The following is a 17661-nucleotide window of genomic DNA, read 5'->3' on the forward strand; positions in this document are numbered from 1 at the left end:
TGGGATTACTGGCAAGCACTGTGGCACTGTTTTATATGGTCACTGGAGGGTCAGACTCAGATTCTTCTGCTCATGGATCACATGTTCTAACCATTGAGCTATCCCCTGCCTCCTGTACTTTATTTTTGAACTTATAAACATTAACTGACTTATTCGTTTTAGTATTGCACTCTTACTTGATTTTTGGCTTGTGGGAAAAGAAACCCTTAATTTCACTTTTCCTGAATAATGCAGGAAGTTATATGGTCATTGGATACTTTTTTTCTCCTTAGGATGACTGTCTTCTAAAGGTATGGTATAATGTAGAAAACTGGCGACCAGCTGTTACCTCTCCAGATAAAAATTCAGAAAAACAATCCCAAGGAGAAATTGACTTTTCTTTTGTGTATCTGGCCCATCCACGAGCTGTAAATGGATTTTCCTGGCGTAAAACAAGCAAATATATGCCGAGGTCAGTTGATTGGTTGTGATTTCACTGTGTGTTAAGAGAACATTACCATTTTGCTAGTTTTCTTTCTTGGAGTCTTTGAAGATTAGGATAATAGTTGATTTTTCCAGACTTTTTAGGTCCGGAGATCTCAAAAGGAATTTAAGACCAAGATAATTAATTTCAACATCAAATATCTTTGTCATAGAGTTCTACATGTTTTTCTTTTCTTTGTTTTCTATTCTGCTGTATTTCCTATACAGAATGCTGTAGACTTTTTTCTTTTGTATCCTTTTTAAAAACAAACAAAATAACCTTTATGGAAAGGACATCATTGAATAAAGTAGAGTTAATTCTTTATATTATCATCTCTGAGTTAGGTATCAGTTTAACCCATACAAACTCAGAAATATGTGCCTGTTAGTACTTTTCTGTTGTCCTTGAAAAAGTTACTATCACCTAGAATTCTTGTGTTCTTGTGGTAAGTTACATAGATCTGGTAAGTACATCTAGAAATCCATCTTGTACTTCATTGCAGTGCAAATTTGGTTATCTCTTACCTTTTTAGTGCTGTTGAGTTTTAGCATCTGAGATGTTCAAGTAGAATTATAGTGTTGTACCTAAGTCATTTGTTGACTTTATTTTGCTCTTTTGGACCATTAGGATATACCTAGATTTTTGAGCTACAGTATAGTAGTTACTCTTCCTGTTCTAACCCTCTAGTCAGAGTTTAAGTGTAGAAGAGAAATGCTAAGGAAAGTAATAGTTCTGTTCTTATCTTTTGTGTCAGAGTCTTCAAGATAAGAGACAGTGGTCTGGGTAATCCGTATTGTCAGCTGAAGGAACCTCACCTCAGATTCACTTAAGTTCTTGTACTCTGTTACCTGCATCCATAAAGTAACGTTTTGAATAAAATTATCTTATTGTACATGTTAACTCTTGCTTTGAAAGTTTTGAGTGACTCCAGCTTGCTCATCACAAATTTGTCTTTTAAATCTGTCTGAAGAGTATTGTTTTATAGACACTGATTTATTCTGATACATAATAAATGAAAATTCTCATTTACTGATGCTACAACTATCAAAATACTAAACAGGAGTATGAATTACTGAAATTTTGGGGGGACTGACTTAGCTTACTTAGGTTTTGACAGAACTCATCATAGTGAAGGCTGAAGCAGATGCCTAAAACTGGGGCATTTAGGGTACCTGCAAATAACAATGAAGCAGTTTTAGGTAATCTCCCACCTCTTTGCCTTTGGGCCATTTTATTATGTTAGAGTCTTTCTCTTTTTCCTTTTTAATGTGGTAAAATTGAATGCAGAGAGACCATTGGATTGAGAAAGAACAGTAGATACGTTTGTGTAGTGAGCATATGCTTTACTGTTAAAAAGTGATGGATATAGGACAGATTGGAAAGTTGGTGATATCTTGCAGGAAGCTCCAAAAGGTGGCTGGGGATAACAAGTTGCAAAACCGTCAGTATAGAATAGATAGATGGTGAGGACAAGTAACCCATTACAGGGTTGCTTTCTGTGAGGTTAAACATATTGTTAGTTGTGGGTTTTATGTGCTGTGTGGGCTTTGTATCAATATGATAGCCTAGTGGTTCTCAGCCTGTGAGTCAGGGGTGAATAACCCTTTCACAGAAGTCACCTAAGACCATAGGAAAACACAGATATTTACATTATAATTTATAATAGTAGCAAAATTACAGTAATGAAGTAGCAACAAAAAATAATTTTATGTTTGGCGTTCACCATAACATGAGGAACTGTCTTAAAAGGTCACAGCATTAGAAAGGTTGAGAACCACTGTGATAGACCATCAAGGTTATAATAACTGTAAAAGAAGTGAGGAAGGGGACCTTCAGTCTATTAGCTTGAGATACTTAGAGGACAGTGCAACTAAGAAGAGAGCAAGGGAGACACTGGCAAAGAGATGCATAGTCTCTGTATACCCATTGTATATTACCTGCCAGTTGTTTCTGTTGACTAAATATCTTATGGAGTCTGTTGAAGCTATATGTACATTAAGATCATTGCTGTCATCTGCTTTTGATCTGTGTCCTTTCTGATTTATTTCATTTCTCTAAAGTTCCTTCCTTTCATCTGATTGCCATCTGTTCTACCCTTAAGTTACTATCTTCTACTCTTCCTTTATAAGCGTTTCTACTCTGCTAGTTACTCTTTGGTAAATATCTTAAACTTTTGGTATTTCTTTTCAACTTTTATCTTTTGTTATTGTCTTTTGATTTATTTTCTTGACATATGTGCTTATTTTAAATTTCATTGCTATGGTCTCTATATATGAATACATGAGATACAGAGAGGAAATAAGTATAGGCAAGGAATAGAAGAAAGGAAGGGGAAAATGGAAAGGGATGGATGAGTGTTAGATGAAAAATGAGAAGCAAGAGGTTCAGGAAGAAATCAAAAGAGTGAGGGGCAGGGCAAACAGGGCTGATGAAAAGAATTTGTGCCCTAGAGGGACTGGGAATGATGTCAGAGGCCAAAGAAGGGAAGATTGGAGAAGTTGTGGGAAAGAGGAATGCAAAGGTGTAGACAGAGAAAGGTAGTAAGAGGGTCAAATAGGGAAAGAGGTGAGAAAATTGACTAGGGGACTTGAAGTTTACAGAGTAATCTAGGCAAACCTGATTTTGCTGCATTTTTCTTTTGTGTTACTTGTTCTTTTTAGTCATATAGATGATAAGGTAATTGTTGTAGAATATTAGATTTCTTTCTTCTTAGCTCTTTGTCTTCTATTCTTGGCTTTACTGTCCACCCTCACTCCCTCCCTTCCTTTCATGTGTTAAAATGTCTATGGTAATGGCTATATATACTTTATTATGAGGATATCATAAAAATGAAATAACTAAAAGTCCAGAATTACTAAGGTTGGATTTGGTTTGTGCAGGTCTGTCATGTAATCTCTTGCACATCACTGCTTTGGGCCTAGGCAGGCAAGAAGTGGACAAATATGGTTAATCAGAAAGTAAAACTTGAGCATTATGAGATAGTTAAAATAATGGTCATCCACTGATTAAATAGTGAAGTTCTACTAAGAACATTGCTTTGTGCTTATCAACTAAGATGTAATAAAAATCTTAGATTATTATAACAAGAACTGTTTTCTAGACCGAAGAAATAGGTTGGTAAACATTTTCTGTTGTGATCTCAATGTACATTCTCTTCATTTTTTAAAAAACATTCTATATATATAGGTATTTTGCTTGCATTTATGTCTGTGCAGTATCCTTGGAGGCTAGAAAGATGGTGTTGGATTCTCTGGAACTGGAATTCACTGGACTTAATTAGTACTGGGATTCAAACCCTGGTTCTCTAGAGGAGCAGTCACCTAACTGTTGAGCATTTCTCTAGCTCTCTTATTAATGTTAGTTATGTGTTTAAATATGTATAAAAACACTGGAGAATGTTTTTGATGCAGTGCAATATAATTAGTATTGTCTGTAAAATACTTTTTATTCTTCAGGGCTTCTGTATGTAATGTACTGTTGACTTGCTGTAAGGATAATGTATGTCGTCTTTGGGTAGAAACATTTTTACCAAATGACTGCTTGTTATATGAAGGCGACTATAACCATTGGTGTGAACCAATCAATTTAACAAATAACTTCAAGAGAAATGCTTCCAGTAAAGAACGAGTTCAAAGTGCTCTAGAAGTAAGTGTTTTTTATTATGTTATGTGTTTCCTACATATTTTAAAGTCTTTTATACACTTTTTATTGTATTTAGATTATATAGTAATATTAAAAGAAGTAGTGTGTCTTATGAAATGTTCCTTTTACTAAGAAAATACACTTAAGTATTTTTTTTACAATGCATCAGCTGTCTTTATGAGATTAATCTTAACTGGTAGCAAAATGATGGTAACAATTTGACTTAGCACACGTAAAATCTGAGAATTCAAAGATTTGACTATAAAATTTATTTTTTCTTAGTACTTACAGTAGATTTGTTTACTGTACCCTGTACCCTTCGTTACTTTCAGACCCACCAGAGCACAAGTGTTTAATTTATAAGCATTGGCAGAAAAAGTCGATGTTTGATGTTTGGGCTAATTGAATATAGAACAAGTTTTGCTCTTTGGAAATGAAGTCTTACTTACACTGTAGTTCCAGGATTATACCAGTCATCCTTTTCGGTCTCTTGTTTTCTGGAATTTTAAGTGTGAGACCATTTCTGATTGAAAATAGAATAAAAATATTGACTATTAGTATTTCCTTCCTCCCTCCCTCCCTTCTTCTATCCCCTCTCTTTTTCTTTCCCTCCCCTCCTCCCGCTCCTCCCTTCCCTTCCTCTCTCATCCTCTTCCTTCATTACTTTTCTTTTTTCTCCCTGAACAGAGTTTTCTGTATAACTCTGGCTGTCTTGGAACTCTAGACCAGTCTGGCTTGGAACTCAGAGGTCTGCCTGGTTCTGCCTCTACCCACCAAATTCTGGGATTAAAGGTGTGCATCCCCACACCTGGCTTTTTACTGTTTTCTTAATATTAAAACATGAAGTGTCTGGAAAATAATTTGACTTTAAATTTGTATGGGTATAGAACATGATTTAGTTAGGGTTTCTATTGCTATGAAAAGACAGCATGATTATGGCAAATCACATAAAGGAAAACATTTAAGCTTACAGTTTTGAGAGGTTTACTCCATTATCATCATGGTGGTAAATGGCTGTGTGTAGGCAGACATGATAGAGAAGGAGCTGAGTGTCTTACATCTTGATCCTTATGTAGGTCATAGGAAGTGGACTGACACTGGACATAGCTTGACAATGACACACTTCCTCCAACAAGGACACACCTACCCCATCAAAGCTACAACTCAAATGAGCTTTTAGAGGCCGTTTACGTTCTTTTTACCACAGGGCAACTTTTTTGCAAAAGGGTTTCACTAGGTAGCTGTGGCTGACCTGGAACTTACTATGTAGACCAGGATGGACTCCAAGTCACAAAGATCTGCTTGCCTCCTCCTTGAGAGTGCTGAGATTAAATACTTTTTTGGTTTTTCAAGACAGGATTTATTTAACAGCTCTGGCTGTCCTGAAACTCACTCTGTACACAAGGCTGGCCTTGCACTCACAGAAATCCACCTGCCTCTGCCTCCTGAGTGCTGGAATTAAAGGCCTTTGCCATCATGCCCAGCTGAATAGCTATTTTTCTAATGGTTTAGAATCTAATTGAGTTGTATTGTATATTCAACAACAGAATGTCTTTGTGTAATAATTGCATTGCAAAGTGTTAGACTAAGATTCTACTTCGCTTCTTACTAGCTAGAAAATCTGAGGTTCTATATGAACTATTTTATGTTATGAAATATTTAAAAAGTGTTTAAGCTGGATATCACGTGAGATTGAAAAAAAATATCAGAATTCCTAGCACATAATGGGTAATATCATTCACTACATAGTTACAGACAGTAATCTGTGGACAAAGACAGTACACAGACAAGGTCTCACTCTGTAGCACTGGCAGTCTCACTGTAAAGACTAGGCTAGCCTAGGACTCAGTTAGAGGTCTTCCTGCCTCTCTCCCAGCTGCTGTGCTGAATTGTGTTTGCCATTATGCCCATCCAATTGTTTTTTTTTTTTTTTTTAATTGGGGGGGTTATTTTATTTTTTTACTTTTAAGTTCTGGGAGTTGATTTTATTATGTTGAAAATGTGAAAAGAGTAGGCTAGATACTTATTCTTCAAGATTCAAATTTGCTATACAAAGAGGTGTGTTTTACAAATTTACATAAAATAGCATATATATCCATTCTGACACTCATAATGGAGCAGTCATTTTACTTTGATTTTATTTATCCAGGTAAATCTGAGACCTTTCCGTAAAGGTCGAAGGAGATCACTTGCTCTTGTAGCACATACTGGCTATCTGCCTCATCAGCAGGATCCTCACCATGTCCACAGGAACACACCACTGCATGCCAATGCACTTTGTCACTTTCATATTGCAGCCAGCATCAACCCAGCCACAGGTAATTATTTCTGTAGTGAAATATCTATTATTAGACAGACTAGCAGAGCCACACAATCTAGATCAACGTATGAATTTGGAGGTTGAAGTACTTATCACTTCAGTAAATATTTTCTGTGAATTTAAAAATCAGGGGCCACAACTGAGGGACTTAAAATAGTATCTCAAATTATTTCTTAAAAAAAAATAAATAAAAGAAAGGTAATGCTTGCACATAGTCCTTTCCCCCAGAACAAAACTACAGTTGGCTATTTTTATATCTTACAGAATGTAGTCCTTCCTCCCCTTCCCCTTTCTTCTTTACTTCCTCTTTTTAGAGTCTCATTATATAACCAAGGGTGGCCTTGATAGTATAGAATATTCTTAAGCATTAATTAAATATAACCAATTTCCATGGAGCTAGAAATTGCAGTATTGTACTTATCAAGAAAATATAGCAATGGAATTATCAGTTAATTACTTAGAGAGAATTCTCTCCACCAGAATGAGCTCTGTAAGATCAAAGCATACTTTTGGTAGGAATTAAATAATCACTTTTCATCTTAGCATTTATTTGGTGACTGTAATTCTAGTTGTAAAAGTATTCATGAGCCAAGAAAATAATCAGTTTCAGTATATTTATCTTCATTAAAAAGTTTCTTACGTTTGGTAATTATCAACTTTATCAAACACATTTATTAACAGTGCTTATAATGCAGTTACTTATAAGGTCAATACCATGATTTTGAAGGCCCCTGTTGAGTAAAGGGCAGTATAAGATACATTATTGTTATGTGTGAGGCCTTTGGTTTGATTTGCAGTACCTCCGAAGAATGAAATAAATTTAAAAATAAACATTATTACATAAATAAAGCTTGAATTCCCCATTAATGAAAAAAGCCTAAGAGATTATTGAGAAAAGAATCCTAAATTTGAGTGTGGCATTTCTTTGACATGCATTCAATAAAGACAATTAAAACTTTCTTTAGATTGTGGATCACTAGGTAAAACTGTGATGGTTTGAATAAGAATGGCCTCACAGGGTCATATTTGAATGTTTACTCACCAGAGAATGGCACTAATTTGCAAAGATTGGAAGGATTTGGTGTATCACTGTTGTTTCTACTTTTGTCTTAACTGTAGATAAATCTAACAGACAATTCTATTGATTTTTTAAAATCCTTTTATCATGAAAGCAAACCATTACAGCCTTTATGGTTCTACATATAACAATATGATCCAGATCTTATTAATATGGTAGACAAATTTTCTTTAATTCTATTAGGGACTATCTTTGTAGTAACTGGTTAGATTTGTACTTTAGTATACTTAATTGAGTACTTATATCAGAAGTACATATTTTTATATTCTTTTTCATCTTTAAATTTTCATATAAGATATTTTGATCATGTTTTTCCCTTTCCCTAACTCCAAGAGCCTCCCTTCTTATCCAATTATCCCCAACAGAAAAATCAGTAAGACAAAAGTACTCAAACAAAAAGGCCATAAAAGATCATGGAGTTTGTTTTGTGTTGGCCAGTTACTCCTGGGTATGTGGCCTAACCTGGAGTGTGATTGATATATGCAGTCACACTCCATTGTAGAAAAGTGATCTTCCCTTTGTTGGCAGGTATTGACTGGAAGTAACCATTGTGTTAGAGCTAGGACTTTGTGCCCATTTTTCCCTTCTCAGTACTGGGACCCCATATGGCTTGAACCTTGCAGATTGTGTGTACTGCTGCAGTCTCTGTGAGTCATATGGGCATCAATCCTGTTGAGTCTAGAAGACACTATTTCCTTGGATTCATCCATTATCTTTGGCTCTTAGAGTCTTTCTGCCTTCTCTCATGCTTAGATACTTTAACCTTCAGGGGAGGAGTTTGATGAAGACAGTCATTTAGTTAGGACCAAGTGCTACAAAGTCTCTCGTTCTTTGTACATTGTCCAGTTGATGGATCTCTTTGTTAAGTGCCATGTATTGCCAGAAGCTTCTCCTATGAGGGCTTGAGCCAGGCACTGATCTATGGCATAAATATGTCATTAGAAGTAATTTGTTGCTATATCCATTTAGCAGAATAATAGTAGTGGTGTTTTTCCTAGATCCATGACCAATGTGGTTTCAGGTTCTTGACAACTTTAACAGTATTAGATGTGGTTTGTGCCACTATTATACCAGTATACCTTGCAGGCAAGTACTGTTTGATCACAGGGTTCATAGCTGGGTGAGATTGATGATAACTGTTTTCTTCCAGTGGTGTGCAGAATACCTTCCAGCACCATAAACACTAGTCAACAGGAGTAAAGCTTCTAGTTGGGTACTAGCTTAGTTTTTCCATTGTCGATAATGCAAGTCTTGTCTTCAACAATAGGAACTCACTGTCAGGTTGTAGAGAGCAACCAACAGCCTTGATAGTTGCCAGTGGTATTTCAGGGAGGAAGTGTTCCTGGAACCCCTTTGGCTGACAATATGATGTAACTCATTCTTGGCACTGGAGGTTTTGTTTGGTGGTATAAGATGTTTAGTTGGGGCATTGTCTTTTTCCTAAATGGTGACTCCACTTAAATTCCTTTCATATATGTGTATGTTTTAGGAAACTTCTATAATAGGAAATTATATTATATAAAACAGATATCCATATGGTTTTTCAAATGACCTTTAGTGTTAGCTTTTCCTCCTCATATATCCTACTTTACCCTGTCTTATCTCCCTTGACATTTAATCCTTCTATTGTCATTTTCCCTTTATCTCTCTTTAACACTTTATTCTATTTCTTCCTTCTTGTGAGGTCCTCTCCTCCCCGCTGGTCCCTTACTAGTTCCTAACATCTGTGGTTATTTGGCTTAACACACATATCAAAAACTTAAAAGGTAACATCCACATATTAGAGAAAACACATGGTATTTGCCTTTTGTGGTCTGGGTTACATCAGGATGATTTTTATTTTCCAGCTTCATACATTTACCTGCAAATTTCATAATTTTATTAAATAGTTGAATAGTATTCCATTGTTTTTCATTATCCATTTATCAGTTGATGGACATCTAGACTATTTCCAATTTCTGGCTTAAAAAAACTTCTTAAGTTATATTTAAAAATAGTTAAGTTTTTTTCTCAGATAAAAGGTAAGTATGATGTCAATAATGAAAATAGAAAGTATAAATGTGTTCTATGTTATAGTTGTTCAAATTTGAATTTTCTAATTTGTTTTTCTTTATAGACATCCCACTTCTTCCATCTATTACATCTTTAAGTTTAAGTGAAAATGAAGAGAAGTGTGGACCTTTTGTGGTACACTGGTTAAACAATAAAGAGCTGCATTTTACATTGTCCATGGAAGTCTTCTTACAGCAACTTAGAAAAAGTTTTGAACAACCCTCATCTGAGGCCAGTGTAGAAGACTCTATTCAGCCAGATATAAAATCTGATGAAGGTAAAGATTTAAGAAGGATGAAAATTTAAATTTGCAGGCATAAACAAATAGTTTTCATATGAGGATAAAACTGTGTATTGCCAGAGATAATCTCCAAGCTTGTTATGGCATAATGTAAATATGGCTTGGCTCATTTAATAATTTGGTGTAGATGCTCTTGCTCATGTCACTTTTTTTTGAGAGTTTTCTGATCTTTTGGATTTGTCAGCCCATAACTCTGTTACTTTATGAACTACATATGAATTAATGTCATCAAGTATATAGTCTCACATGTTACTCACCTGAATCTGCAATTTAATAAATAGTTTATCTGTGTGTATGTACATTAGAGTTGAGAAACACTGTACCACCAACACCAAACTGCATTGTATATAGGGGTTTTAAACTTGTCTGTGTTTATCCTGCTGCTGGATATGGAGAAGGAAGAGAGAGCAGTGAGAGGTACAGCTGTTTCTCTGCCTTGGCTCAGAATTGACACATACCGCTTCTACTCTCATTACTTAGTAAGAAACAATCACAGAGTCCCAAGTGGTCTCGTTTTCTAACTGACTTGTAAATTTTGCTCAATTTTCAGTTTTCATTTAAATATGGTGAAAAAAAGTTTTAATTGCCTCTTTTAAAAATTCCCCATATTCCTGATCCAGGAGTTGAGGAAAGGGCATATAGTCTGGGCTTTTTGTGCCTATTAATAGTCCTGGTAGCTGTCTGATTCCTAAGTTAACTTCATTGATTTTATTTCTTGTTATACAAAAAGTATGGTTTGTCACTTAGAATTCATTTAGAAAGCTCTGTCTTAATTTGTAGCGATAGCTTTATTGTATTCATTTGGCCCATGAACTTTTGCTTACAGAAATGGATGATGTTGTTGATGACTTAAAAATAAATCATGAGAAGAAGGAATTGGGTGAAGATAAAATGTTACCAAACTCAAATTTTACACCGTTATCGTCAGCTGCCATTGACCATCAGATTGAAGTGCTTCTGTCTGAATGGAGTAAAAATGCAGACATGCTTTTCAGTATTCATCCCATGGATGGTTCTTTACTAGTTTGGCATGTAGATTGGCTGGATGAATACCAGCCTGGTATGTTTCGTCAAGTACAGGTACTGTTAGTTATCCATGATTTACTTCTTTTTTATGTGAAAATTTTTTGTACTGTTTTTATGTAATTATATGCTCTAATGCCTACTTTCTTAATTCTAGGTGTCCTTTGTTTCCAGAATTCCTGTAGCTTTCCCCACAGGCGATGCAAACTCTCTCTGTAAAAGCATAGTTATGTATGCCTGTACCAAGAATGTTGACTTGGCTATTCAACAAGGAAAACAAAAACCTACTGGCCTCACTCGCTCTACATCAATGCTTATTTCCTCTGGTCACAGTAAATCATCGAACAATTTAAAATTAAGTATTTTCACTCCTAATGTTATGATGATTTCAAAGCATGCTGATGGTTCTTTGAATCAGTGGCTGGTTAGTTTTGCTGAGGAATCTGCTTTTTCTACAGTTCTTAGTATTTCTCACAAATCCAGATATTGTGGTCATCGATTTCATCTTAATGATTTAGCTTGTCACTCAGTATTACCATTGTTACTGACAACTTCACACCATAATGCATTAAGGACACCAAATGTGGGTAACCAAAAGCAAGCTCATGACATTATAAATACAGAAGAATGTTCCTTGACACAGCAAGATAAAAATAATGTTGATATGGCTTTTCAAGATCCCAATGCGATTTATAGTGAACTTATTCTTTGGAGGGTTGATCCAGTTGGGCCATTATCTTTTTCTGGAGGAGTATCTGAGCTGGCCCGGATTAACTCTCTTCATGTTTCTGCCTTTTCCAATGTGGCATGGCTCCCTACTCTTATACCCAGTTACTGTCTAGGTAAGCATACTGTGATTTTATTGCAGTAATTTGATTTTCAGACACTCTTGCTAAAAGTTAAATTTTAAATATTTATAAATACTTTCTAGGTGCATACTGCAACTCTCCTAGTGCATGCTTTGTAGCTAGTGATGGACAATATCTGAGGTTATATGAAGCTGTTATTGATGCCAAGAAACTTTTATATGAGCTTTCCAACCCTGAAATTTCTGTGAGTACTAGCTTTATTTTGTTTTTTAGATATTTAGCCTATGCTTACTTGGCCTGTTCTAGAATTGTGACCAATAATTTATGACAGATAAGTGTATTTTTTTACTATATATTTTTCACATTAGTTTTGTACTTGTGTAGTGATTTTAAGGTAAGCCCTTTCATTACTTTTAGGTTGGGTGTATAGCTCAGTGGTTGAGCATGTATGTAAGCATACCGTGATCCATAAGTTCCACTCCCACGTCCTTCTCCTGACAGAAAAAAGAAAAGTCTAGTTATTTGTTTCTTTTTCTTAAAGATAAATGGGGAACTACCTATTGTAGTAGAAGTTATTGCTACTTGTATAGTTAAAGGGAGCTAGAATAATAAGAGTAGAATTTTAATCTTAAACATGAAAAGAAAAGGCCTTCAGCTTGGTTGCAGCTGAGGCAAGTTTTTGTATGCCCCTGTAACACGGCTACTATGGAAGAGACCCCACTTCTTCCTAAGCCTGACTAGTGGGAGTCCACTGGCTCCATTTACTGAGCACCTCCACCAAGAAAGCATTTCTGCAGCTTTCAGTTCTAGTGTTTAGTCAGGTTTTTTGTTTTTTGGTTGGTTGACTTTACCAAAAAACAATTGTTTGTTTGTTTATTTATTTATTTATTTTGAGACAGGCTATCCTTGAACACATAGTTCTTTTGCTTCATACTCCTGTGTGTTCCATTTGTAGGCATTTGCCAGCATGTCAAGCTTGTTTGCTGGTTTTAAATATCTTTTGAGGAAATATCTTTTGAGGCAGCTTTCAGGCTGTGCTCAAGCTTCCTTCTTAAGAGATTGTAGCCTAAGTTAAACCTAACAGTTACTAATTTTTTTAATGTTTAGATTATAAAATAGTAGAATACTTGGTTTATTCTAGTCTGTTTGATGATAATTTCTTTTTAAAGTATAAATTTACAAAATACAGTATTTTTGCAAAGTGTGTATGTGTATACATACATGTTGCTTTAGTAGAAAGAGACATTTATCAAGGATATTTATTTATAGGTATTATTTTAACAGCTGTGAATTTGCCTATAAAAATTACACTGATACAACAAAACTCATTCTAGTGAAGCAAGATAGCTCTGGCTGAAGAGAACTAAATAAAAATACATTGATTAACAAGTGCTGTGGAGAGAAACAGTGTTGCCAAAGAAGTAGGGAGTGCCCCTTAAGTTGTTGTCTATGGGAAAGCTTTATAGAAAAGACATGATGGAGTAGAGTGAGCTAGACAACAGGAAGAGTGATCCAAAAAGGTTAACTTCTTCATGGACACTGCAGTCAAAACATGTTGGTTATGTGTTATAATAGGACCCTTGGGAGATCATTGTGGAATAAAATAAGGTGGAATAGTCAGGAATCTATGGGGCCTTATAATTCATTCCAGTAACTTGGACTTCCTCCGAAAACTACATAGAAACTGTAGCAAGTCTTTCTCTGTCCTATTAACCTGCTTCCAAATAACCACACAGATACTTCTCATTAATTATGAAGGCTCAGTCAGTACCTTAGGCTTGTTTCTAACTAGCACTTTTAACTTAAATTAACCTATATTTTTAAAACATTTTTATTTAAATGAAAACCAATCTTGACTTACATACCAATCCCAGTTCCCTCTCCCTCCCATCTTCCCATGCCCCCAACCAAACTCCCATCCTATCCCCATCCTCTTCCCAGGGAGGGTGAGCCTTTCCTTGGGGAATCATCAAAGTCTGTCACATCATTTGGGGCAGGGCCTAGGGCCTCTCCCGTATATCTAGGCTGAGAGAGTATCCTTCCATGGGGGAATGGGCTGCCAAAGTCCATTCCTGCACTAGGGATAAATACTGGTTCCACTGTCAGAGGCCCCATAGATTGCCCAGGCCTCCCAACTGACACCCACATTCAGGGGGCCTTGTTTGGTCCTATGCTGGTTCCCCAGCTATCAGACTGGGGTCTGTGAACTCCCACTTGCTTAGTTCAGCTGTTTCTGTGGGTTTCTCCAGCATGGTCTTGACCCCTTTGCTCATCACTCCTCCCTCTCTACAACCAGTCTCTCTCACTCACACTCACACTCACACACACACACACACACACACACACACACACACGAGAGAGAGAGACCCTGCCTTAAAATTGGAGTGTTTATCGAGGTAAACAAACTATCCTTATGATGACTAATAAGGAAACTCAGGGGATGTAGCTCAGTGAAAGATCATATATTTAGCATGAACAAGACCTTAGGTTTCATTGTTAGCATAACAACAAAATAAATACAATACTCTGAAAGATTGATATTCTAAAATCATTGTTTAGAGTATATCCAGAAAGTTGAAGGCAGTCTTTCACTTTGGTTGATATATTTTCCCTCTAAGTTACCAAACATTGCCTTTATTTTATCCCTCTTTACCTATTGAGCTGTAATTCTGTTCATTTCTATGTAATTTCTATTAAGGTAAAATCCTATACTATTTATAGTTGAAAGAAACTGTTTAGGCTTACTTGAATTTGCTACTTATCTTAATTTCATATTTGGTTTTAGTTACTTTTTAATTTGTTTACTAAAGGAGTTGTTTTTTGGTTTTTTTGGGTTTTTTCCCCCAGAAATATGTTGGTGAAGTGTTTAACATCGTCAGTCAGCAATCAACAGCCAGGCCTGGTTGCATTATTGCATTAGATCCCATTACCAAGCTTGTAAGTATTATTTTTCTGCTGTTTAGCATTAGGTTAATGACAGATATGTCAATTTATGTTGGTATTTATTTATCTCAGCATGGCAGAAAAACCCAGTTGCTTCATGTTTTTCAAGAAGATTTCATTTTGAATAACCTTGAGAAGAAAAGTCTGGGAAAAAATAACATTTTATTGGATCCAGGTAAGGAAAACATTTGATGTGATGAGAAATATGATGCAGCTTATGTTACATAGTTTATAAAGATAAATTAATACATCTCAGATTGTATTCCAGGTTGATTTTGTTTTTAAGCATTAGTAATGTTATTTCTTCTGTTTATGAATGTATGTGTTTATGTGGTCTAGTTAGTAGTTTAGGCTTGCCTTGAAATTCCCGGCTCAAGGTATTCTGTTGCCTCAGCCTCCTGAATAGCTTGATTATAGAAATAAGCCCTTCTTGTAGCTTATCTTTTTATTCTTAACCAGGAAATAGACAAATCAAAGTAAATTGACTGTTTCCTTAGTTGTATGTTACATTGCTCTTAGTTCTTCTCTGCTGCCTGATCTCCTTCCAAGACTGTTTTTTTTTAAACTGGCCTGGTGATTGGGCCACCTAAGCTAGTGTTCTACAATTGAGCCATACCCTCATCCCAGTTACATGTTACTTTAAATACACAGTAGATGGAATTCATTATTACCATGTGAGTGAGTGCTTTTTTAAGTTTTTTGTTTTTGTTTTTTTTTTAAATGCACATTGGTGTTTCTCCTGTATGTGTGTCTCTGTGACAGTGTCAGATTACCTGGAACTGAAGTTACTGACAGCTGAGATTTTCTGTGAGTGCTGAGAATTGAACCAGGGTCCTCTGGAAGAGCAGTCAGGGCTCTTAACTGCTTAGCCATCTCTCCAGCCTGAATGAGTGCTCTTTACATGGATGTATTGATTTCAAAAATGTGGACACTTGTGTAACATGAAAAACATAAACCCAGAGACAGATATTGGGGTTCAGGCTTCAAGCTGAAAATCAGAGAAGAAAAGCAGCCAAGCCAGTGGTTCTTAAACCATCTACCAAGCTGAAATAGCAATCCTGTCTCCATGAATTCTCAGAGGCAAAAAGCTCTCAGTTCCTATTTCCTCCTCCTTATATTCCTTTCTCTGCCCAGCCATATCACTTCTGTCTTCACCTCCCTAGTGCTGGGATTAAAGGCCTGTGATCCCAAGTGCTGGTATCAAAGATATGAGCACTGTTACTCTTTACTCTTATATAGTCCAGGGTGGCCTTGAACTCAGGGAGGTCCATCTGCCTCTGTCTCCTGAGTTCTGGGATTAAAGGTATATGCCACCATTGCCTAGTTTCTATAGCTAACTGTAGCTGGTTTTGCTTTCTGATACTTCAGACAATCTTTATTAAACCATAAATATCACCATACACTTGATTTTCTGGAAGTCCATAATTTAAAGAATAAATATTTAAAATGGTAATGTTATTAATTTAAAGTGTCTTAGTTAATATAATTATGTGCATAATAGAACATTTGTAATAAAATTTTATTTAAGTAAGTTCTACCACCTAACTCTATTGTTAACTTACATTAAGGAAAGCTGAAAAAAAAAAAAAAAAGCAGAGCTAAAAGTTATTGGTTATCAGTTTTAATTATAGGGGCAAACCAAACTGGGTAATTTCTGTCCTGAAGACTAAAATCCAGTAAGGAGTTACAATATGTCAGTCAAGTCAGTTAGTAAGTCTCAAATAATATTAGCTACATTATTTATTTGTTCAAGATTTTTTTCTTAGAAGTACATTCATTCTTCTGCATTTCCTACTTCTCTTTTGAAAAGTATTCCTTAAAGTTCTGCACCTTAATGTTGGTAGTTTTTTACTGTGATTTCAGTTAACATTTTATCATTTTCTATGAGAGCTCATGAACTGTGAAAATACACTTTTCTTCATGTGCTTTTGTAATTCTGGACATCCTAGCCATATGCCAAAAATTAGAGGAATAAAGGGATGGCTAGATGGCTCAGACAGAAAAATGCTTGTCACAAAGCGTGAAGGATCTTAGGTTGATCTCTGGAACCCACGTTAAAAAAGCTGGGCACATTTGTAATCCCAACATAGACTGAAGTGAGAGACCCTGAGTCAGATACAAAATCGAGAGTGATTGTGGAAGAGTTTTAGCTTCAATCTCTGACCTCAACACACTTGCACATGCTTTGAGCACACAAAGATGACAAGCTTAAGGTGAGGATTACAGAAATGAAACATTCTTTTTCTATATGATATTAAGGGTACTAATATTGTTAGATTTTTTTGGAGCATGAAAATTTTACTAGCGCTTGAAAGAAAATCAACAGAGCAGGCAAGCTGTAAGACTTGGTGTCTGCTAGGAGAAGGGAGAAGTAAAGAAGAGAGAAATACATGCCTTATAAAGTTAGTATCTGAGAAAGTTAGCAGGATCAGCAATGGAGGACAAGTACCACATGGCTACCGTGGGGAGCAGCTTCAGGAAAAGTGAAAAGTACTAAACAGCGTCAAGGACGTCTGTCCTGGCTTTGACCAATATTTGAAGAAAAGAATAGAAAGCCTCTGATTATTTTCTGCACTTTTTTGGGTATTGATCTGTTATTTTTTCCAGTGTCTTAAGGTTCATCATCAAATTGTTTATTGAGATCTCTGATTATTTTTTGTGTTAATGAAAAATATCACTGATGTCAACAGGCAATTCACCTCATGGATTTTCTGAAAAGTTCTACCTGGTTGTGATAGAGTGCACTCAGAACAACCGTTCACTGATACAGATGTGGAATTTACACTTAAGGTCCATTCCTGTCTCACTGGGTAAGTTTACTTATTATTAGTTATACAAAATATGGTTTTATTCACTTTTTATATATGTGTATAGTTACTTGATCATATCCTCTTTTACCCCTCTTCCACTTCTTCCTGCTATTATCCTTTCTTAAATCTGTCTCGTTTTCCACTGTTTAGAATTAGATTTTGAAACCATTTTTATATGCTGGTGATAATTATAGTTTATTTAGAATACCAAAGGTAAAAC

At 35.7% G+C, this 17661-nt stretch overlaps 1 protein-coding gene across 5 annotated transcripts in view; it reads left to right on the forward strand.

Moving 5' to 3' along the window:
* Dmxl1 (Dmx like 1) overlaps positions 1-17661 on the forward strand; it is a 135517-nt gene that overhangs the window by 39860 nt on the left and 77996 nt on the right. For all 5 annotated transcript variants that reach the window (XM_051200966.1, XM_051200968.1, XM_051200967.1 and 2 more), the window contains exons 7-16: positions 273-451; positions 3919-4108; positions 6255-6423; positions 9620-9832; positions 10683-10936; positions 11037-11721; positions 11811-11932; positions 14536-14625; positions 14704-14806; positions 17322-17441. In XM_051200966.1, the coding sequence (XP_051056923.1) occupies positions 273-451; positions 3919-4108; positions 6255-6423; positions 9620-9832; positions 10683-10936; positions 11037-11721; positions 11811-11932; positions 14536-14625; positions 14704-14806; positions 17322-17441 (2125 nt within the window). The remainder of the gene's footprint in view (positions 1-272; positions 452-3918; positions 4109-6254; positions 6424-9619; positions 9833-10682; positions 10937-11036; positions 11722-11810; positions 11933-14535; positions 14626-14703; positions 14807-17321; positions 17442-17661) is intronic.

This window comes from Phodopus roborovskii, unplaced genomic scaffold (assembly GCF_943737965.1).
Source record: "Phodopus roborovskii unplaced genomic scaffold, PHOROB, whole genome shotgun sequence".
Lineage (NCBI taxonomy): Eukaryota > Metazoa > Chordata > Mammalia > Rodentia > Cricetidae > Phodopus > Phodopus roborovskii.